General features: G+C 35.7%; 1 protein-coding gene across 5 annotated transcripts in view; it reads right to left on the bottom strand.

The window, feature by feature from the left end:
- Positions 1–19,488, bottom strand: part of IPO11 (importin 11) — a 99,868-nt gene that overhangs the window by 29,596 nt on the left and 50,784 nt on the right. For all 5 annotated transcript variants that reach the window (XM_084504702.1, XM_084504701.1, XM_084504704.1 and 2 more), the window contains exons 24-29: positions 18,268–18,344; positions 10,720–10,799; positions 9,941–10,021; positions 4,796–4,891; positions 3,310–3,423; positions 2,391–2,512 (exon numbers count right to left, since the gene is read on the bottom strand). In XM_084504702.1, coding sequence (XP_084360828.1) covers positions 2,391–2,512; positions 3,310–3,423; positions 4,796–4,891; positions 9,941–10,021; positions 10,720–10,799; positions 18,268–18,344 — 570 coding nt within the window. The remainder of the gene's footprint in view (positions 1–2,390; positions 2,513–3,309; positions 3,424–4,795; positions 4,892–9,940; positions 10,022–10,719; positions 10,800–18,267; positions 18,345–19,488) is intronic.

Below are 19,488 nucleotides of genomic sequence, written 5' to 3'. Positions count from 1 at the left end.
CAGTCACTCAATGAACACTAACAATTTGAGTGCCCAGATTCAAGACAGCAAATGCAGATAATTAAGTAACATTTGGTTTACACAAAAAAAACAAATGAGTAAAACCAGGAAATTACTGCAAAGTGAAAAGGTGCTGCAACACTACTCAGGAAAGAAACAGTTATTGTTCTTTTTAATATATATATATTTTTAATATGAACTTCTAAAGACTTAACACAATGTGCAGCTGTGAGTAGAAGATAAACAGGATGCTGGATTGAAGGCCCATATGCATAGATGATAAAATGCAGTGGTACTGTTGCTACTAAAGATCTGTCATTCCATATAATGATATTGCTTACAAGACAGCTATAGTTGGGGTTATAAAGTGACAGTTCATAACTTGCTTAGGCCAACAAATTGGCCTGAGAACCACTGTGACCTACAACTGCACTGTAACAATTTCCATCATATCCACTCTAAAATCCTTTATTAATGCTAGATGCAGTACAGATATCTATTTTCTCTATAGCGGAATCCTGAAACCTACTAGCAGTACCCTTTATGGAAGTGAGCTGAGGGTAGAAACCTGCTCGGCAACAAGCAGAAACGTATACATGGTTTTCCTGAGCAAGTCTGCCTCACTGCCATCCTCAGGAGACAAAAATCCTGTTCAGCCTTAGCAGCTGAGAAATCTTGAACTGGCTTAGGAAATCCAAAGAAATGTCTAATCAGTAATCTGTTTGGAGAGGTAATTCAAAAGGCAAAATTACATAGCTTTTCTTGAGAAGGTTGTTTGTAAGAATTAAAGTACCCTGTTTAAATACAGTAGTTTAATATATTTTTGCTGAACTCTGCAAATTGACTTGCAAAAGAACATTTCTTAAACAGGAGTTTCACATGTGAGATGCAGCAAGCATATGTAATAAAATGTCTATGAAATGCCAAAAACAGTGACTCACACTGTTAGGCAGAAGGAACAAGTGCTTGACAGAATCGATTTCACATATTCAGTCTGAAGGTATGTTTGGCTTTGTCAGTCTAATAGTTGTACAGTAAAATTTTTGTAGCCTTTATAAGTATATGCCCACTGAAGATAAGCTTTCTTTTTTTTATTTTATTTTTTTTTGGGGGGGACAGGCGTTCTTAAGTAATTTGAATATCTGAAAACTAAAACTGTCATTAGCAGAAGTTTTTTTGCATTGAGGACTGCCAAAAATAATTTGCTCTTGCAGCAGGAAATTTGGAACAGCTGAAGGTAGTTCAAAATAACAAGGTTATCTAAAGCAAGTTTTTTCCTTCCTCTCTTTACAAGAAACTTCACAGGAAGACAGGCATGTTCTTCAGCAACTTCAGGTTTTAGCTAACACATCTAAGGATGTTTCAAATACACTAGTAAGTTTTAACACTTATGTTTGCTGAAAAGAACAAAAGCTTTCTCAAAGCAGCTGCTTGGTTCACCTTTGACTAAATATCTGTCTTGACGATCTGGGGAAAAAAATGAAAGCTTCTGTGCACACTAAAAGAAATGAAACCTTGAAGTTATATGTATAAGAGTTCCTTGATTTTTAGGTACTAGCTACGTACTCTACAGCTTTACAAACATTAACATAGCTTTAGGATTTGTAAGCAACATCTAAATTATCATTGGAAAATACTTCAGATTTTTCAAGAAATCTACGAGACCAAACATTAACTCATGTAATACTGCATTCCCGACTTTCAAAGCAAACAAGAATACTCTGAGGGTACATATGACCTGAGCTCTCATCTAAACACATATTACAAATCAATCCCTGTAGTGACCATTTAAAAGAGTAACTCTGTTCAGAATTTTCATTAAGAACTCTTTTTTGTGCTTTTATCCACCAATTGCCATGGTCAGAGAAAGGGCAATACTACAAGCTGATAGCCATACAGGGAAAAATCTGTTCCACAGTTTTTCCACAGTTACTCTTCCACTGAATGTCATTAAGTAGAAAAACAGGATGAATGTTAAGAACTATCCTCAACCTGAAACAAGACTGAACAAACATTATTCCCTAGAAGGGACATCAAAAGATTAATGAGCCAACTCAAAGAACCACATATGAGAGCAGCAGCTAATCCGATACTAACATGAGAATGTACACTATAAATTATGGTCAAAAAATACTGTAGTTTCCTCACTTTTGCTGAATGACATTTTCAAAGAAGCTAAAAAAAACTTATTGCTGTATCACTACAAATCCAATGAAAAGATTAATATAATGTAGCATCAAAATTTTATCTTTTTAAGCTTCTTTAGCCCTAAATAAAGATGCAATAAAACTACTAATATTTGAATATTAATTTGCAATATTGTGAAAGGTCTTACAAACTGTCTAAAGGGGCTCTGAAGAACTATTTTAATGCATCTTGAATTCTCTCACCCGTTCAACGATGGTAGAAGTGAAAGCAATGCCAAAGCAGACAGCTTTCTTCTCTCTGGCTGAGTGATGTTATCCATGCGATCAACCCACATTTCAATCATGTTACCAAGAATTTGGTCCAACTGCAATGGGAAACAGTTACATAAATGTGACAGAAGCTGAAGCAAGTGGTGTATTTTTATTTTTCCATGCCTCTCCACATCCCCCACCCCCCTTTAAAATCATTAATTGATCATGCTTCCAGGCCTTGAACCACGGTTACCATTGTAACCTTGAAATTACAAATGTATTTAGTTCACAGACAGAGAGCGCAGATTCAGAACACTGAATTACTCAGTTTTCGTATGAGAATCTTAGCACATGTAAGCCATGTGAATTTACTCCTAAAAAAAAAAAAAATTCACTGGTGGCAGAGACTTGTCTTTTTCTGTTTAAACCTGAAGAAAATTATTAAATTCCTCTTCAAGACATAGCAAAACACTTGTAGCAAAGGAGCCTGCCTCAGTAACCTCATAATTGAAAACTGAGCACATTGAACCAGCTCAATGTGCTGGTGAATCAATGGTGAACAATTAAAACCATTGTCCCTGGTACAAAACCATCAAGGTGCAACAAGGAAAGCAACTCTCACCCTGAAGCATCATGCAAACTAAGAAGGCTTATAAAGATCATAACAGAATACAGCAAGAAGAAAATCTAGAGATTGTATAAAATTTCTTGAGATGTTTTAAAAAAATTGAGGGAACACACAAAACTTGGTGAAGGAGCTCAGGAGAAGGAACAAAGCAGGAGAAAGGGAACATGCTTGTACTGGGGAGGAAGAAGCACTGAAAACACAGGGAAATATTTTTTTTCACGTCAGAAGAATGCGAGATTTCCACATGAAACCCTGTTGAAATACCAAGACAAACATCCTTACCTCCTGACCCAATTCACATGCCATCTGGTTCAAAAGTAATGAAAAAAAACTTGTATTTTGTAGTAGAACTCTACCCATGACACCCAGATAAGTAGACATCAACATTGGGTATCTCTGAAACAAAAGTAAACCAAAACAAAGCATATTTAGTTCAATCGAGTGTTAAAAATACTTAACATACAGCACAGAAATGCACAGAAAACATTTACATGCATCCTTTATATATTTTATTAAATTATAATTTTAAATGTTCCTAGAACACAATATTGAGCAATTGTTACCAAAGAGTATACTGACAATTACAAAATGAGAAACATGGCAATCCATGGTCTGTTACTCTCAAACAGCCATGACAACAAGCAAAACAATTTCACCATATATATTTAAAAGTCAGCAGCTTGAAAATAAGCAATATACTTCATTGTTATAAAAAGTTATTCTTAATATTGATTATGGTTACAAAATAGCGTTTTAAGTTTTAGTAACAATAAACACAGCTAGTATTTCTGAAGTTGTTACTTATCTTTTATTTTCATTTTAAAAGAAGCTACAGATAAATCCAACATCTAATAATGTATCTTGCAGAACTGCCTACTTGAAAAACAGAACTCCAACATTTACCTGAAAATGTTAACACATTAATACCTGTTCAAAGTCCTTTTTTTTTTTTTGTACTGCAAAAATAAAACTATTAAGCAATATTACTTAGTCTAATCTTGGACATGTGTTATTTAACTTAATCACAGTACAAGTCAAATATTGATAAAAAAGGAGATGTTTTGATCAAAGAGGTCACAAGCAGAGAGAACTTCACCCACCAGTTCTGCCAGTAAACATACCTTTTCCTCCTATCAGTACTTGGTTAAAGCATATTTGATTTTACTCTTTTCTGTCCAACATACAAATTTGTTGAAGGCACAGAGAAAACAAAGACATTTAAGTAAACAAAATATGAAACTTGCTTCCACCTTACATAAATCATTCTCACATTCTTCAGCTCTTCATATTAGTTATGTAAATTAGAAAAAAAAAAAAAAAAAAGAGGTCAAGTCACTCTTCTCCCTACATTCCAGCTTGCTTTTCTCTAATGCACGTACACTGAAAAATGAGTAGTATATCACAAAAAAGACACACCAAAAAGCCCTAATACCTACAAAGCATTTAAGTGCTACCAGTGCAGTCATAGCAAATTTTCAGTGTTAAAGGTGAAGGAACAGAATAATAAAACTTGTGGTATTTTATTATAATGAACATTAGATGACAAAATAAGTGATGAATAGATTTAACTCTTGTGCTACCATTTTTACTACATACTTAATGAAAATAGCTGAAAATACTTATGAAAATAGCTGTCAAAGAGTTATCAGATGGACTTAAAACTAGAGAAAAAGAGAGAAATACCAACACAAGAAAACTGGGCCAGACAATTGAAGGTACTTTCCTGTTCAAAAGGAAAAGTAGAGAGGACAAAAAGAAAAACTCTTACCTCCCCATCTATAATCCCCTTGAATACTGATGGCAGAAGGGGCTGAAACATTTGAGGACCCAAAACAGGATTTACTTTCAGGACATTTTCCACAACCTTAAGAACAAAATAAAATTAGACAATAAATACATTTAAAAACCATAATTGAAACTTTAAAACTACATATACCTATCTATAAATAAAACTTTGGTACGATATTTACCATTAACAAAACCCAGGACTGTTGAAAGTACGTTCTAGTTAAGTGCTCTGCAAACCTGACCTGCTTTCATTCTCACATGGCAAACTGACATGAGAAGCCAAGCCACTTTAAAGGAATTTCTCTTTAATAAATAAAACGATTAAATACTTGCACTAAAGAGTTATGGCTTTTTATTTCATGAGATATGTAACAGTAAATTTAATGATTTGAGAAATTAAGCAAGAATTGTGTTTCAGCTCCTCCCTTTTAGTGGATGGCCAACAGCTTCATTTAAATAAATGCTTGCTCTTGGAGATTAAGCTCAAGAGTCAAAACTTGCTAATGCATGCAGGATTACTTCATAAAGTTTGCAACTGGATATGATAAAGTATTTAAATTAAGGCTTTTAAAGAAAAAAGCACAAAAGAGAAAAATGGTTTGAGAAATTATAATCTTGCATTTCCTATACAATAGATCCTCCCCCCAAAGAGATTATGTTAATATTGCTTATTTATAGTGAATTTTGATGTCACACATCGGCAAGTTTGATTGAAGCCACAAAGTGGCAAGTTTGATAAAAGAGGTCGCCAGCTTTCCCATAAAATCTTGTCCAGGTTATTTAGTAGATTTACTTGGTCAATTTTGGATTATGGAGTAGAAAATAAGAAAGAGATGGATGTTAAATAAGATTGGAAAGATTCCTGCGAGAAAGATACATAAATGTATGCTACATGTATAAAAGTATATTATAACAGCTTGGTTACATACAAGACTTGACCAGACTTCAGTTTTCAAATTTAAGAGAAGAAATTGCTACAGGCAGCAATAAACCGTATGTAATCTTTCCTTGCTTCCACTAGAGTTGAAAAGCAGTTGTAACACTAACCCTGCAGGTCCTTAAAAAACACTGGTGTTGAGTTATGTGTAGAAATAATGGTAGGATGAAACAGCAAGAGTAGCACATAATTGAAAAGACTCAGACATTACTTGCTAAGAAGGAAAATCTTTTTCCTGCAAAGAAAAAAAGTACTATGTACCACTAAGGTAAAACATGTATTATGGGGCTCTAATTTGCATACCAAATGATATTGGGGATGATTCAGATTGCTAATTCTGTTGCAAGTATTGGGAATTTGCTATGTGTAGTGCATACAACCTGTTTTTCAGTTGCATGTGGACCCAAGTAAAAGGTCCAGCACAGAAGGGTTGTTAATAAATGTATTGTACTAGATAAAGACTTTACCATTAATTAACAGCACTGAGACTGATTTCAACAAGCTGGTTATTAAACTCTGTGGATACTTTGAGGCTAGCAGCCAAAAAAGTGTGCTGCTGAAATCTCAACAAAGAGGCTCCTTCCTGTAGATGAAAGAGTCTGTTGCACTCCTCTGAAATAATACAGTTGTTTAGTTCTTGTTTAAACTCTGGAACCAATTTGTTAACCTGACAACAAGGAGAACAAAGTCCACCTGAGGGAAAAAGAGTCATAAATGCCTTTCCTTTCTCATCTATACATGTAAGTGACTTAAGACACTTTGCTCATGAGAGTGAGGTACACATTTACCAGCCTAGAGAAGTAGAAGTCCATCCAAGACTCAAACTGGTAATCTTATGAAAGGATCGAGGAGATATATAGAGATTGTCATCATTAAAATACAGTGTAGTATGTTCACCAATAATATTGATGTGCAGACCACCAAGAGCAACAGAAGTATCTTCTAATTATTTGTAAACCTATTTTTGAGCTAACAGAACAGAGGTTTTAAACTGATAGAATGTTACCAAGAAGTCTCTCTTGGCAACATTCAAACTCCCAAGAAAAACTCATTATTTGCCAACACTACCAGACAAGTTTGTTTTTCTTAATAAAGTGATGTTCAAAAACTTGTAGAATAGGACTTTTATCACAAACAAAGGGGAAGAGTTTTCTTTATTGCAGGCTTACTTTATAGACTAAAACTACCTGAAGTAAATTTTTGTAAGCAATAACTTTATTGCTCCTGAATCTAAATGCAGCAGTAGTTAAAATATTAAGAATCTGAGTTTTTGAAGTCCCATATCTCAGAAGAATTTTCAAGTGACCACAAAAGTCAGAACTTCTTTGACAAGAGGATTAACATTTGTTTGATACAACCTCCTCCAGAAGAGAAAAAGGTATTTATTTACCTAACACATTTGACAGTTATGAGTTATTGTAAGACAGATGATCTAAGTTCTCATGCTCCGTAATCCTCTCATTCTCCTTAGACACTAACCACTGCTACTGACAGAATAATTTAGCAATCATTTCAACTGTCTTAAGACATGTGTTAATACAGTCATCATACACACACACAGAAAACCCATTTAAGCCAATTTTGATTGCTTTAGATCTCTCCTTTTTATTTTATATGCTACTCTTAGTATTGGAGTAATAACAGAATTACTTTTTGTTCACTAGGTCTATCCCCTTTATTTCCTTTTTCGTGTGTGTTTGTGTGTGTGCCTTATTTCTACGGATTTGTTTATAGCATCACTTATCTTTGGATAAAAACGGCAGAAAAAACACATTGTTTAATCTCAGATAATTTGAAAATCAAGTTGCATCAAGCCTCAGCAATCTTGTAATAAATTGTCTTATTACTACTTGTCTTAAGCCTTAACCAAATTAAGGTTCTTCAACCTTATGCTTTTATTTACTGCTCTAAGGCCTATTTTCAAACAAACCAAACCTGTATGTAACACAGTATTTCAGAACACTCCCACATTTGTTGCCAGTATTGATCTTTTTTTTGTTGTTCAACACATCAGTATGGTGATGCCTGAGAAAACTTTCTTTTTTAAAATACAAATATTTACACTGATATTTCAGTTATTCCTTTGTGATCAGATAGGCATACTAGGAAGGTATTCAAATTACAGTGGACAAACCGTGGCTACTGCAAGGTCACACTGCAGCCAAGTGTATAAGTATGCCATATTACTAGTGTTATTTCATTTTAAGGTTCAGATTAAAAGCTGCTATATCATGTATTTGCCCAATAACAGACTCTAAATAATACCATCAATGGATAGGTATTAACATTTTAAACTACAGAGCTAGAGTCCTTATGCTCCCTGCAGCAGGAATTATAAATGGAGGAGGGCTATTAACTCCTCCTGTTGTTTCCCTGTCCACAGATTCTTTCTGCAAATAGTTGTGCAACCCAAAGAGGTAGGTGAGATTTTAATTTTTGCCTCTGTTGTGTTTATAATGAACTGGACTTCATAAGCAACACGAAGTTCCTAGTAAGTACTGCCACTGAAAATATAAGTAGTAAAACTACAGTTACTATTCTGTATAGTATATGATCCTGTATTACTACTAAAGTTCTTATTGTAACTTTATTTCCTCCTGAAACTCCTCAAAAGGAATATTTGAAAGGTCAGATACAATATTTCAAATGCTTACAAATTTTGCAAGATCTCTTGCATAATACCATTTCAAGTTTGTGTGGAAATAGTTTGTGTTTTTTTTTTTTTTTTTTAATAATTTAAAAAACATCCAGTAATTCCATCTAAGCAGCTGTTGCTACTACTAAGCAACTTACGACAAACGCAAAGATAGGCTGAACATGATGTCACAGTACAAACACAAGTGTGCTATACAAAGCAATGTGATATAGAATATGTACATGATAAAGAGTATATACATTCAGTATGTAGTAAATACAGGTCCAAGAGCTATTAAATTCTACTATTTGTACAGAAATGCAGGAAAAAAAAAATGTGATGCTTTGTGCTTATTTAATAATAAAATCACAAAGACTTTTTATAATGAATGTATATATGTAGCCTCATCACTTCAGCCTTATCTTGCCAGTTACAAAACTTGAACTCTTGATTATTATTCTTACTGGTATTGAATACTGAGAAGTAAAATTACTGTATGACCAAAGGGATCAATTACGATTCACAGGGTACAGATGAATCTCAGATTTGGATTGTTAGATATGGCAATTAGGTAGTTATCTCTTTTCATATAATGATTAGAAACACTCAAAATGAATCTACATTATTGATGTGTGCTGAATGATTTTGAAAATTTTTACAGTTGAATCATTTCTTTATGTTGCATTTTGAACCAAATAATGGAAAATATTTTTTTGAATTCTGAATCAAGCTGAAAACACAAATAGGACAAGTTTTAAAACTTATTAACCATCTTAGTTTTGCCTTCTTATTTGTAATTACAAGTGTGGGTATCTTTTATGTTGTCTTCTCCATTTTATAAGTCAGCTAGAATTGAAAAGCTTTGATAAATTCTCTTCACCTACCCTGGGTGACCAATATTCACAGATTACATCGAGTTACCTTGACTCAAAACAATCTTTGTTTTGCAACTCAGTGTCCTCATGGTTTTCTAAGAATAGCATCATCTTTGCCATACAGTGATTGGTCATCTGGCATTTTAAATGTGCTGCTACCTTGCTGCAAAATGAACTGCTTTCATGAGGGTGCAAGCCCACACTAACCTTCTTTCTGTAATAATCTAAGTGGAGAAGATCTCAGACTCTTAATCTAAATCAATCTGTAAGAAGAGCACTCAAACTTTACCTAAATTTACTTAAAAACATCTTGAAATCACATGACTTAAAGCATTGCAGAGATGGTACAGGAACAGCAAGTGCATCAGCTAATTATTATAGAATCATCTTTTACAGTGACTATATGGGACAATACTAGCCTTCTCTTGGTAAAATACATATATAAATATACTTTTTTGAAAATACATGTGTGCATGTATACATGCTCCCAATACATACACTTCAAATATGTAGTTTCAAACATCTCTGACTCCTGTAATAAGATGTGTGAAATCAGCTGTTCTTTTTCTACAAGTTCTATATTCACACTTGAAAATGTTATTTAAACTTGACAGAACTAGAAAGTAAGAATACTGATGTCTGGAGCTGAATATTAACATTATTTTCATTGTACTCTACCTTTAAAGCTTGAACTTGACCTTCAGTAGTGATGTCCTTTAAGAGTTCACAAAATGATCGACACAAGTCAACAGCATACATCTGAAATTAAGTAACAGAAGCACAGAATGTCAGCGACTGGAAGGGACCTCTGAAGATAACCAGTCCAATTTCCCTGCCAGAGCAGGAACACCTAGATTGCATCACACAGGAAGGTTTTGAATATCCCTGGAGGAGGAGACTCCACAGCCCCCCTGGGCACCCTGTTCCAGTGCTCTGTCACCCTCACCATGAGAAAGTTTCGTCTCATATTTAAGTGGAACCTCCTATATTTCACCTTGCACTGAGCTTTATATGTTTACATATATATTTCAAAACAATTAGTGATATTTTTAACAGAGAAGATTTTAAATCATGGCATAGTATCACTAGTTCATTTCTTGATAGAACTTTCATTTTTTGATAGAACTTATCATAATTTTAATCTGGCAGGAGAAACAATAGAGTAATGATTACTGCCCTGCACAGGACCTTTTCAGGTAGGAAACTACTAAACTGATCAACATTAATTCTCAATCTTTCAGAAATCTGATTTTATTGAGTGTTCACCACGTGCCATAAACAACATAATTCTATGATTCTAGGATTTTAACATTCCTATATACACACAAATGAGCAAAAGTATAAACGTTAATGTGCCCAATGTTTCCCAGCATTTGTTAAAAAAAGAATAATAACTTGCCAGTAGGGAATTAAGGTGCTTAATAAGGAATATGAGGTATTATACCATGGTAATGTACCTGCAAAAATTCAGTCGATGATAAGAAAATATAAGCATTGATGATCTTAAAGCAATTTTTGAGGTTTTCTGAACTCAGCTCTGGAAAAAAAAATAAACATGCAATTCAGAAACTCATAGCCAAATTGAAATACAACCAAAACAATCCACTTTTAAAACTGGTTTTCATCATACAGCAATAAAGTGCCAAAGGCCTACAAATAGGAAAAAAAAAAAAAAAAAAAAGTAGTTAGATTCAGTACCATTCAAATTCTATTTCCCTGCTAGGTTACTGGGTTCAGCTAACGTGTTCTCATATGGAAGCACAAGAAATCCTATAAACCCAAAAGCTAATTCTAATCAAGAAAAAAAAAAAGTAGTTTTGGATGTAACAATACACAAAGAAGCTACTGAAGACAGAACAAACAGACGAAACATATGAGGGTCCTGCACTTTCTGATACATCATCTCTTTCCTGTTTGATTCAGTAACTGTTGCATCAAAGGAGCAAAATAAAGTCTGCTTGTCTGACCTATGAGCCATGTCAAATGGCATTGAGCTTCTAGACTGAAACAAGCTGAGCTATAGGCCATACCATGACTACTTTAGTTAAGTAAAGCACACAGATCTAATAGATGGCGTACAGATACAATTTGAAGAAAGAGGTAAAAAGGCACATTCTCATGGAGCGTCTGATACACAGACTAAAAATAATCCTTATCAGATTAAACAAACTCCAAGAGCTGGCTAAAATCTGGTATGTGTTCCATGGCTTAAATGCATGCAGTCTCTACGAAAGTGGGGCTTACACCTAGTGATGCTTATAAAGGAAAAACTTCTACAGATAATTTTCCAAGACAGAAACTATGGCCGGTTTTCTATTGCAGTATCTGAAAACTTCTAGAGAGTTTGAACAGTTCCTTCTTTCCCTTCTCATTATAAAGATCATTAAAGTTTCTGTTATATGACATAGCCCTTGAAGAGCTTTGAATGCATGATTACTTAGATATCTCAGTGATTGTACAGGTCATGCCTTATTATCACTCATTTTAGATATTTAAATATCATTACTTGAAAAGAGATGGACTTTCAAGTCATCCATCCAATAACCTCATCAAAAGATTCTGATATATTAACTTTATTATTAACTTTATTACCATATTTTGTAGTCCCCCTCTATTCCACTCATGAAACCCTACTTGGAGTACTGTGTTAAGCTGTGGGGACCCCAGCATAAGAAAAACATGGACCTGTTGGAGTGAGTCCAGAGAAGGGCCATAAAGATGATCAGATGGCTAGAGCACTTCTCCTACAAAAAAAAAGGCTAAGAAATTTAGGGCTGTTCAGCCTAGAGAACAGAAGTCTCTGGGGGGACCTTCCAGTACTCAAAGAATGTTGGGGATGTACTTCCAGTACTCAGAGGGCCTGCAAGAACGTTGTAGATGGACTCGTGTGAGGGAGTGTAGCAACAGGACAAGGAGTAATGGTTTTAAACTAAAGGACGGAAAATTTAGATTAGACATTTGGAAGAAAGTCTTTATTATGAGGATGGTGAGGCACTGGAAGAGGTTGCCCAGAGAAGCTGTGGATGCCACATCCCTCGAAGTGTTCAAGACCAGGTTGGCTGGGGCTTTGAACAATCCCATCCAGTGCGGGGGGGAGGGGGGGGGTGGGTGGGTGCAGTAGGCAGTCCCCCACCAGTGGCAGGGGAGCTGGAACCAGGTCATTATCAACCTTCCTTCCAACTGAAAACTATTCTATGATACTACTAATACTGCACTTGTTTTTTTTCCCTGAAGTTCTTACATTCTTCTTAGAAGCCTGCAAATTTTTTTTTTTTATTGAATACAACCATACATTAAGTTTCAGACACTGGTGCAGTAAACAAATAAATAAATGGTCACCTAAACATGAAATACTACTGAGCTTTTGATAGCTGATAGAAAGATAATAAAAATCAACTAGCAAAATTACAAGCAAAATTATTTCTTGCCAGAAGAAAAAAACAGTTAAGACAAACTACAAAATTTAATTGGTCATCTGTGCATAAAGATCAGTGTCTTCTAAAAGCATTTTTCATGTTAAACCTGATGCTTCTTAAAGCAGGTATGTTTTGACTCTGACATACCCCAACCTGAAATTGTATCAGATTCAGCTGTAATTTTAAGCAGTCTTGCTGCAGAATTACATTCATCCACAGAGAATATATTCCTCCATTCCACATTATTCAGTCTGCTGCACTAAGAGAATCTGCTGCAACCCCTCTGTAGGGCAATTATATTTCCTCAGAATTTAAATATTAACAGTGCAGAAATGAAAATTAAATATTACAATTATGCTGTGAATTATTATTATACATCAGTGATAGTACTATGCTGTTTGAAGGAAGGTCAGCTATACAAGTGAAATTACTCTTATCAAACATAACATTCTATTCCTATATCTTTAAGATTTAACGACAGCACTGATTACTTTAAGAAGCAAATCTAATTGATTTGTACCGCTCACATCCAGTTCCAACATATGAAAAGCTCTTTCAGATTTATCTGAAAATGAAAAGCTATATATTACATTGGAACTAGTTAAAAAACAAACTTTTTTTTTTTAAATTTTTTCCCCTTGAAGTTGACTGTAAAAGAGATGTTTGACATATACCTATGTTGATATATGCCACAAGCCTGTGACATGGCCATGAAAAAGAGATGCTCAAACGATGAAAAAAGCAGTAGGAATGTATAAAACACTCAACAAAAAATCTAACTAAATCCCAAACTAATTTTTATGTATCCAGCACTGGAACAGCTTGCCAACAGGCACATGAATATATGTGTCATAAAAATTCTCCCAAAAGATCTAGGAGAAGCAAAGGTGAACAATTGCTTCTTTATGCTGTAAATTTAAGTTTGGAATTGAAGTCAAAGGACCCTGAAGGTACTGTTATCAGTAAAGATTATCTCCAGCAGAGAAAGCATAAGAGGAAGTAGTAGGGGTATCTTCAAAGTTCAGGCTTGCCAGGTGCTACCGATGGGCCAGGAAGTAATCATAGACAAATCTCGGTAAGCATCATAAGAGCACTTCATAAGAATTGTGCAACAGGTGACATTCTTTTGCAATCATCTAGATATGAATTCATCAACAGAAAACACAGCACAGCAACATGTTCCAGTTAAGTGATATTCATAGTGCACTTCAAAAACTACCTGACAATTTGTTCACAATGTATTTCATTCAATTTTATACCACTTCGCTAAAGAATATGGTATACAGTCACAACCATGTAAGCACAGGACCTCATCCATGAAAGAAGTTAGTTCAAAGCAAAAGCTACACTGTGAAAAGCCAACAAACTCAACAATATACAATCTACGACTGTCAGCCTGTTTTCTATACCTCCTTAATCATATGCTTACATACAAATGGTCATCAACACTATTTTCCACGGTGCCTTTGGGTGAGTTATCAAAGCTGCACTATTACATACACAGTTCAATTCCTATAGTAGTTTGTCACCTATGCATACATGAATACAGTACCTCTATGAGAGGTAACATTAATAACAAGTCTTAAAAATCATTATCTGGAAGTGAAGAAGATGAAATAAGAAAACAAAATGCATACGGAACTTCTCTTCTCTAGCATAAAGGCTTCTCCCACAACCACTTTCTCATTCTCAGCAGGACAGAGTATGCTGCCTCTCTCTGATGTCCAAAAAACCTTATCTAAGAACTTTCCTCTTCTTTTCCTTCCAGCTCTTCTAGTTCAACCATCTTGACCTCTAATAGCACACTTTTTCAGAAGAACACAGTCGCTGACAGAGTAGTTAGTTAATCACAGCAGAAACACAATTATATTACTTGTGTATTAGAGTAATTCCATTCAGTAAGAATAAATTCAGAAACTGAAGGTCAGAAGGTTCATATTCCTTATACCGTATTTCCAACAAAATAATTTTGTGGAGTGCCTTGAAGATAGGTCCATGCCAGCTCTGAAAGACATATGCAAAGCAATCATCTACTTATGACCCCCCTTTCACCAGATTTGCTTTACAGCTTCCACTTTGGAAACTTAAGACTGAATGAGAACCAGACTCAAGTGCACTTTTCTCATGTATTTTACCTCAGAAAGTTAGGGCACATAAGACATCAGGATCTTGAGATTAAGAATTTGAGGATCTCAAAAGTCAAATGGGTTTCTGCATCTGTCCAACTGAAAATAAACAAACTTGCCAGTTATATCACCATGGTGGGAAGGATGGGTAAAGGAGTGTTTTTCTTAAATGTTGGAAGTTTCATATCATTACTGCCACTGTCTACTGGAGAAACTACTATAGAATTAAGACTGAGCAGTAATTTAACTAACTTGGACAGTCATTTCTGATTAACATATTTTCTTCTTCAGGTGGCTGCAGCTTAAACGTTGTTGTTGCACTGGATTTAAGTGGAGGATCCCTTTTACAAGTACAATGTATCGAAAAAGCAGGTGCCTAAGGCATACTAGAAATATTGCAGTTTTTGTAACGACATAACTTGAAAATAAATTTAGCACTAACTTTAAATTCAAGCACTATTTCAATATTGCATTGCCATGTTTATGATATGTGGAAGCAGTCCAGCCAGATATAACAAAAAACTGAATTGCACGCAAAATATGCATCAGAATGGTTTCTGCTTTCTGGAAAACATACACTAATTTGGATTATAGAAATCATAGGTTTTTTTGACTGAAAAGGCAGTCAGAAAACAAAAGTTTGTCAGAAAAATGATCAAGAAGTAAACGAGTTCCACAAGGCTATACAAGGAAATCAGTTTATGATTACATATTGCAAGTGCAATTGTATTTTCACCACTCAACTCCATCTCTGATGTAGGAAAAATTGACAGAAGCATGTCTGAAGCCTCACCTTAAGTAAAACTTGCCTAGCTTATATGTAGTATTTATGCTGTCAGTATCATACACTAACTTTCTTTAATGAAAATAAGAAATGTTCCTTTGAGGAATGTACATTTTTTCCAAAGGAGTGTCTCGCTCTTCTCCAGGATTCATTAAAAAATAAAACAAGTTGTTACAAGCTTAGAAGATAGACCTCGTTCTCTAGGGCCTCATGAACGAGGGGCTTGTGGGGAATGTGAAGCTCAAAGGCAGCCTTGTCTGCAGCAATCACCTCCAAGCTCATGAACGATGCATCCCAACACAGGGGATGTGAGGCAAAATCACCATGAGGCCTGCATGGATGAAGGAGCTCCTGGTCAAACTCAAACACAAGAAGAAAACCTACAGATGGTAGAAGCAAGGATGGGTAACCTGGGACAAATACAGAGACACTGTCTGAGCAGCCAGGGGTCAAGTCAGGACAGCTAAAGCCCAGGTAGAATTGAATATGGCCAGGGATGTCAAGGGCAACAACAAGAACTTCTACAAGTACATCCCTGATAAAAGGAAGATTAGGGAAAACACAGGTGCTCTCAAGAAGAAAATGGGAGTCCTGGTTACACATGAAATTGAGAAGGCTGAGGTACTCCATGACTTTTTTGCCTCAGTCTTCACCAGGAAGTGCTCTAGGCACACCACCCAAGTCACAGAAGGTAAAGGCAGGGACTGGGGGAATAAAGGACTGACTACTGTAGGAAAGGATCAGGTCTAAGACCGTGTAAGGAACCTGAAAGTACACAATTGCACAGGACCTAATGAGATACACCCAAGAAGCCTAAGAAATTGGTGAATGAAGTTTCTAAGCCACTCAATCATGTTTGAGAAGTCACAGCAGCCTGGTGAAGTTTCCACTGGTTGGAAGAGGGGAAACATAACATCTATTTTTTTTAATGGGAAAAAAAGACAACTGGGGAACTAGAGGCCAGTCAGTCTCACCTCTGTGCCAGGCAACATCATGGAGCACATCCTCCTGCAAACTGCGCTAAGGCACATGGAAAATATGGTGGTGACTGGTGACAGCCACCATGGCCTCACTAAGGGCACATATGCCTGACAAATTTGCTGGCCTTCTACAATGGGGTTATAGCTTCGGTAGATAGGGAAGAGCAACTGACATCCTTTGCCTGGACTTGTGCAAAGCACTTGAGACTGTCCCACACAACCACCTTCTCTCTAAATTGGAGACAGGATTGGATTTGGCTGAGTGGCTGCATTCAAAGAGTTGCAGTGAATGGCTCAGTGTCCAAATAGAGACAACTGACAAGTGGTGTTCCTCAGGGGTCAGTATTGGGACTGGCTCTGTTTAACATCTTTGTCAGCAACATTGACAGTGGGACTGAGCACACCCTCACCAAGCTTGCCAACAGCACCGAGCTCTGCAGTCAACATGTTGGAGGAAACACATGCCATTCAGAGAGACCTTGACAAACTTGAGAAGTAGGTCAACACCATAAGTGCAAGGTCTCGCACATGGGTCAGGGAAATTCCAGGTACAAATATACCTGGACAGAGAATGGATTGACAGCAGTCCTGAGGAGAAAGATTTGGGGGTTCTGGTTGATGAGGAACTCAACACGAGCCAGCAATGTCTTCTTGCAGCCCAGAAAGCCAGCCACTATCTGATTCTGATTTCATAATACATCTACATTTTGTCTGAAGTGTGTGCCACGGTTTCCATTCATCCCTATCACTTCCATGGAACTTATTGCTCGAAAACTAGGCAGAAAACAGAAACAGAAAATGTAAGGAAAGCACAAGCACAGCCCATTTCTGAACTTAACACAAGTAGAATGGTAGTGATACACCCATAAAAATCATGGCCACTTGTATATTGTTAGTTTCCCAGAGCAGACTACCTACTACTAACAAAGAACAAGGAGGAGAAAGGGAATGTTTGTAGATGAGTGAAGAGAAAGTAAGTATTGGGCAGCTACAGAAACTAAAAGGTGTATCTGGAGATAAATACTAAAACCAGTACAAAATACAGCTTTCCTGAGCACAGTTGTCATTAGAGACCTAGTGTACTTGAAGCAACACTGTAACAGAAGGAATTATCTTCTGCCTACCCACTGTGTTGCAACCTTCTACTGACCTTCAGTCAGAATAAAATATTAAGAGCCAAAAATCACTCTATAAGAAGAAAGCCAGCTTCTGTAATCTTATAAAAACATTCCTTTAAAAAATATATATATTTGCTACATGAGTTCCACAGCCTAAAAAAGCACAACTAAAGATTTCATGAATCAAAAATATTTATATAATGAAATTGAAATGCAAAATTTTTATACCGCATTTATTTGCAAAGAAAAAAAAATCTGAACCTTAATTCTCATTATTAAGTTTATATTTGGCAACAACTCAGGCAAAACTACTGCCTTTAATTTCAGTGTTGCTTGTCCAATACACTTTTAAACATTTAGAGAGTTTGAAAACCTCCTATGTAATTATTGACTAAATAATGGAAAAGCTAATAATGGAAAATTCAATTCTTGAAACTGGAAATCATCATTATGGCTGTAAGCAGAACAGGCAAATATATAACCCACACCAGTAAAACTCAGCAAATTTGGTGTTAGATTTTCAGTAACAATACAGGAATTTGAAAAAAAGCAAACTGAAGTTTTATTAGTAAAAGGCTCACCAAGAAGGGCAGACATGTTCTGAAATATTCTCAGGAGCTCAGGTGTAAGACAAGGACTATTCTCCAACGTCACTAACCTAAGAATAGATTAGATGAAATAATTCAAATGATTTATGGGTAACATTGACTAATTGTTTTGACAGATATAAAGCATTGCAACCTGAAGTAAATGTGTACATGACCCATGAAAACCACATAACAATTGCTTGAAGCATATTTCAAGTCCAGTATCAGTCCTTTACAATATAAAGGATCAAAGAATCATTAGGGTTAGAAAAGACCTCCAAGATCATCCAGTCTAACCATTGCCCTACTACCAATATCACCTACTAAACAATGTCCCTAAGCACCACATCCACCCTTTCCTTAAACACTCCCAGGGGTGTTGACTCCAGTATTTCCCTGGGCAACCCATTCTAATGCCTGACTGCTCTTTCTGAGAAAAGAAAATACACATTAGTAGAGTCATCAGTTTTGCTAAGGTAGTAAAACAAAGATATGCTACTGGTGGTTTTTCTTTTACAGGTGGGAGCGTGGTTGGTTTAAAAAAAAAAAAAAGAAAAACAATAAACTAACAAAACCTCAAAAATGGAGCAGTGAGGAAGTTTAAGCATCCGACTTGGGGATCCTGGGCTGAACTCAGAAGTGGGAATATTGATGGTATAAAGACCAGGTGTGCAGTGCTTCAAGAGCTATGGTAGAAACCAGCTCAAATAGTTTTTATAGTCCTGGACATTTCTGCCAGCTCCATTCAGGTATCTCTGATGCTCTAGAACAACTTAAAATACCATATACATTCTTCAGCATAGGCATCAGAACAACCACCTTAAGATCAGCATTGATAAATCACAGAATGGTTTTGGTTGGTAAGATAAAATATGAAAGTGCTGATCTGAAACCCTGTCTTAAATTTTGTGAAGATCTTGCAATTTAAAGTTGCTCCTCCCTACCAATTGCATTATAAATCTTTGTAACATAAAACAGATCATTTTCAGGTTAGGCATTTGAACTACAGACACTTACCTGCAATTTAGATCTAATTAATCTCTCACTCTTTTAAGACAATTTTAATATATTCCTATCCCATAGAAAAAAAATATGTTGAATTTGTTTCAGGTTAAGGTTGTTTTCTCCCTTTATAGAAGGCAGTTAAAAATAGATCAGTGCCACTTCTTATTTTATGTTCACTCACCAGATAGCATGAGATAGCATGACACTTGA

Source organism: Aythya ferina (assembly GCF_964211825.1).
Source record: "Aythya ferina genome assembly, chromosome: Z".
Classification (NCBI taxonomy): Eukaryota; Metazoa; Chordata; class Aves; order Anseriformes; family Anatidae; genus Aythya; species Aythya ferina.
This window is presented reverse-complemented; position numbering and strand designations above follow the sequence as displayed.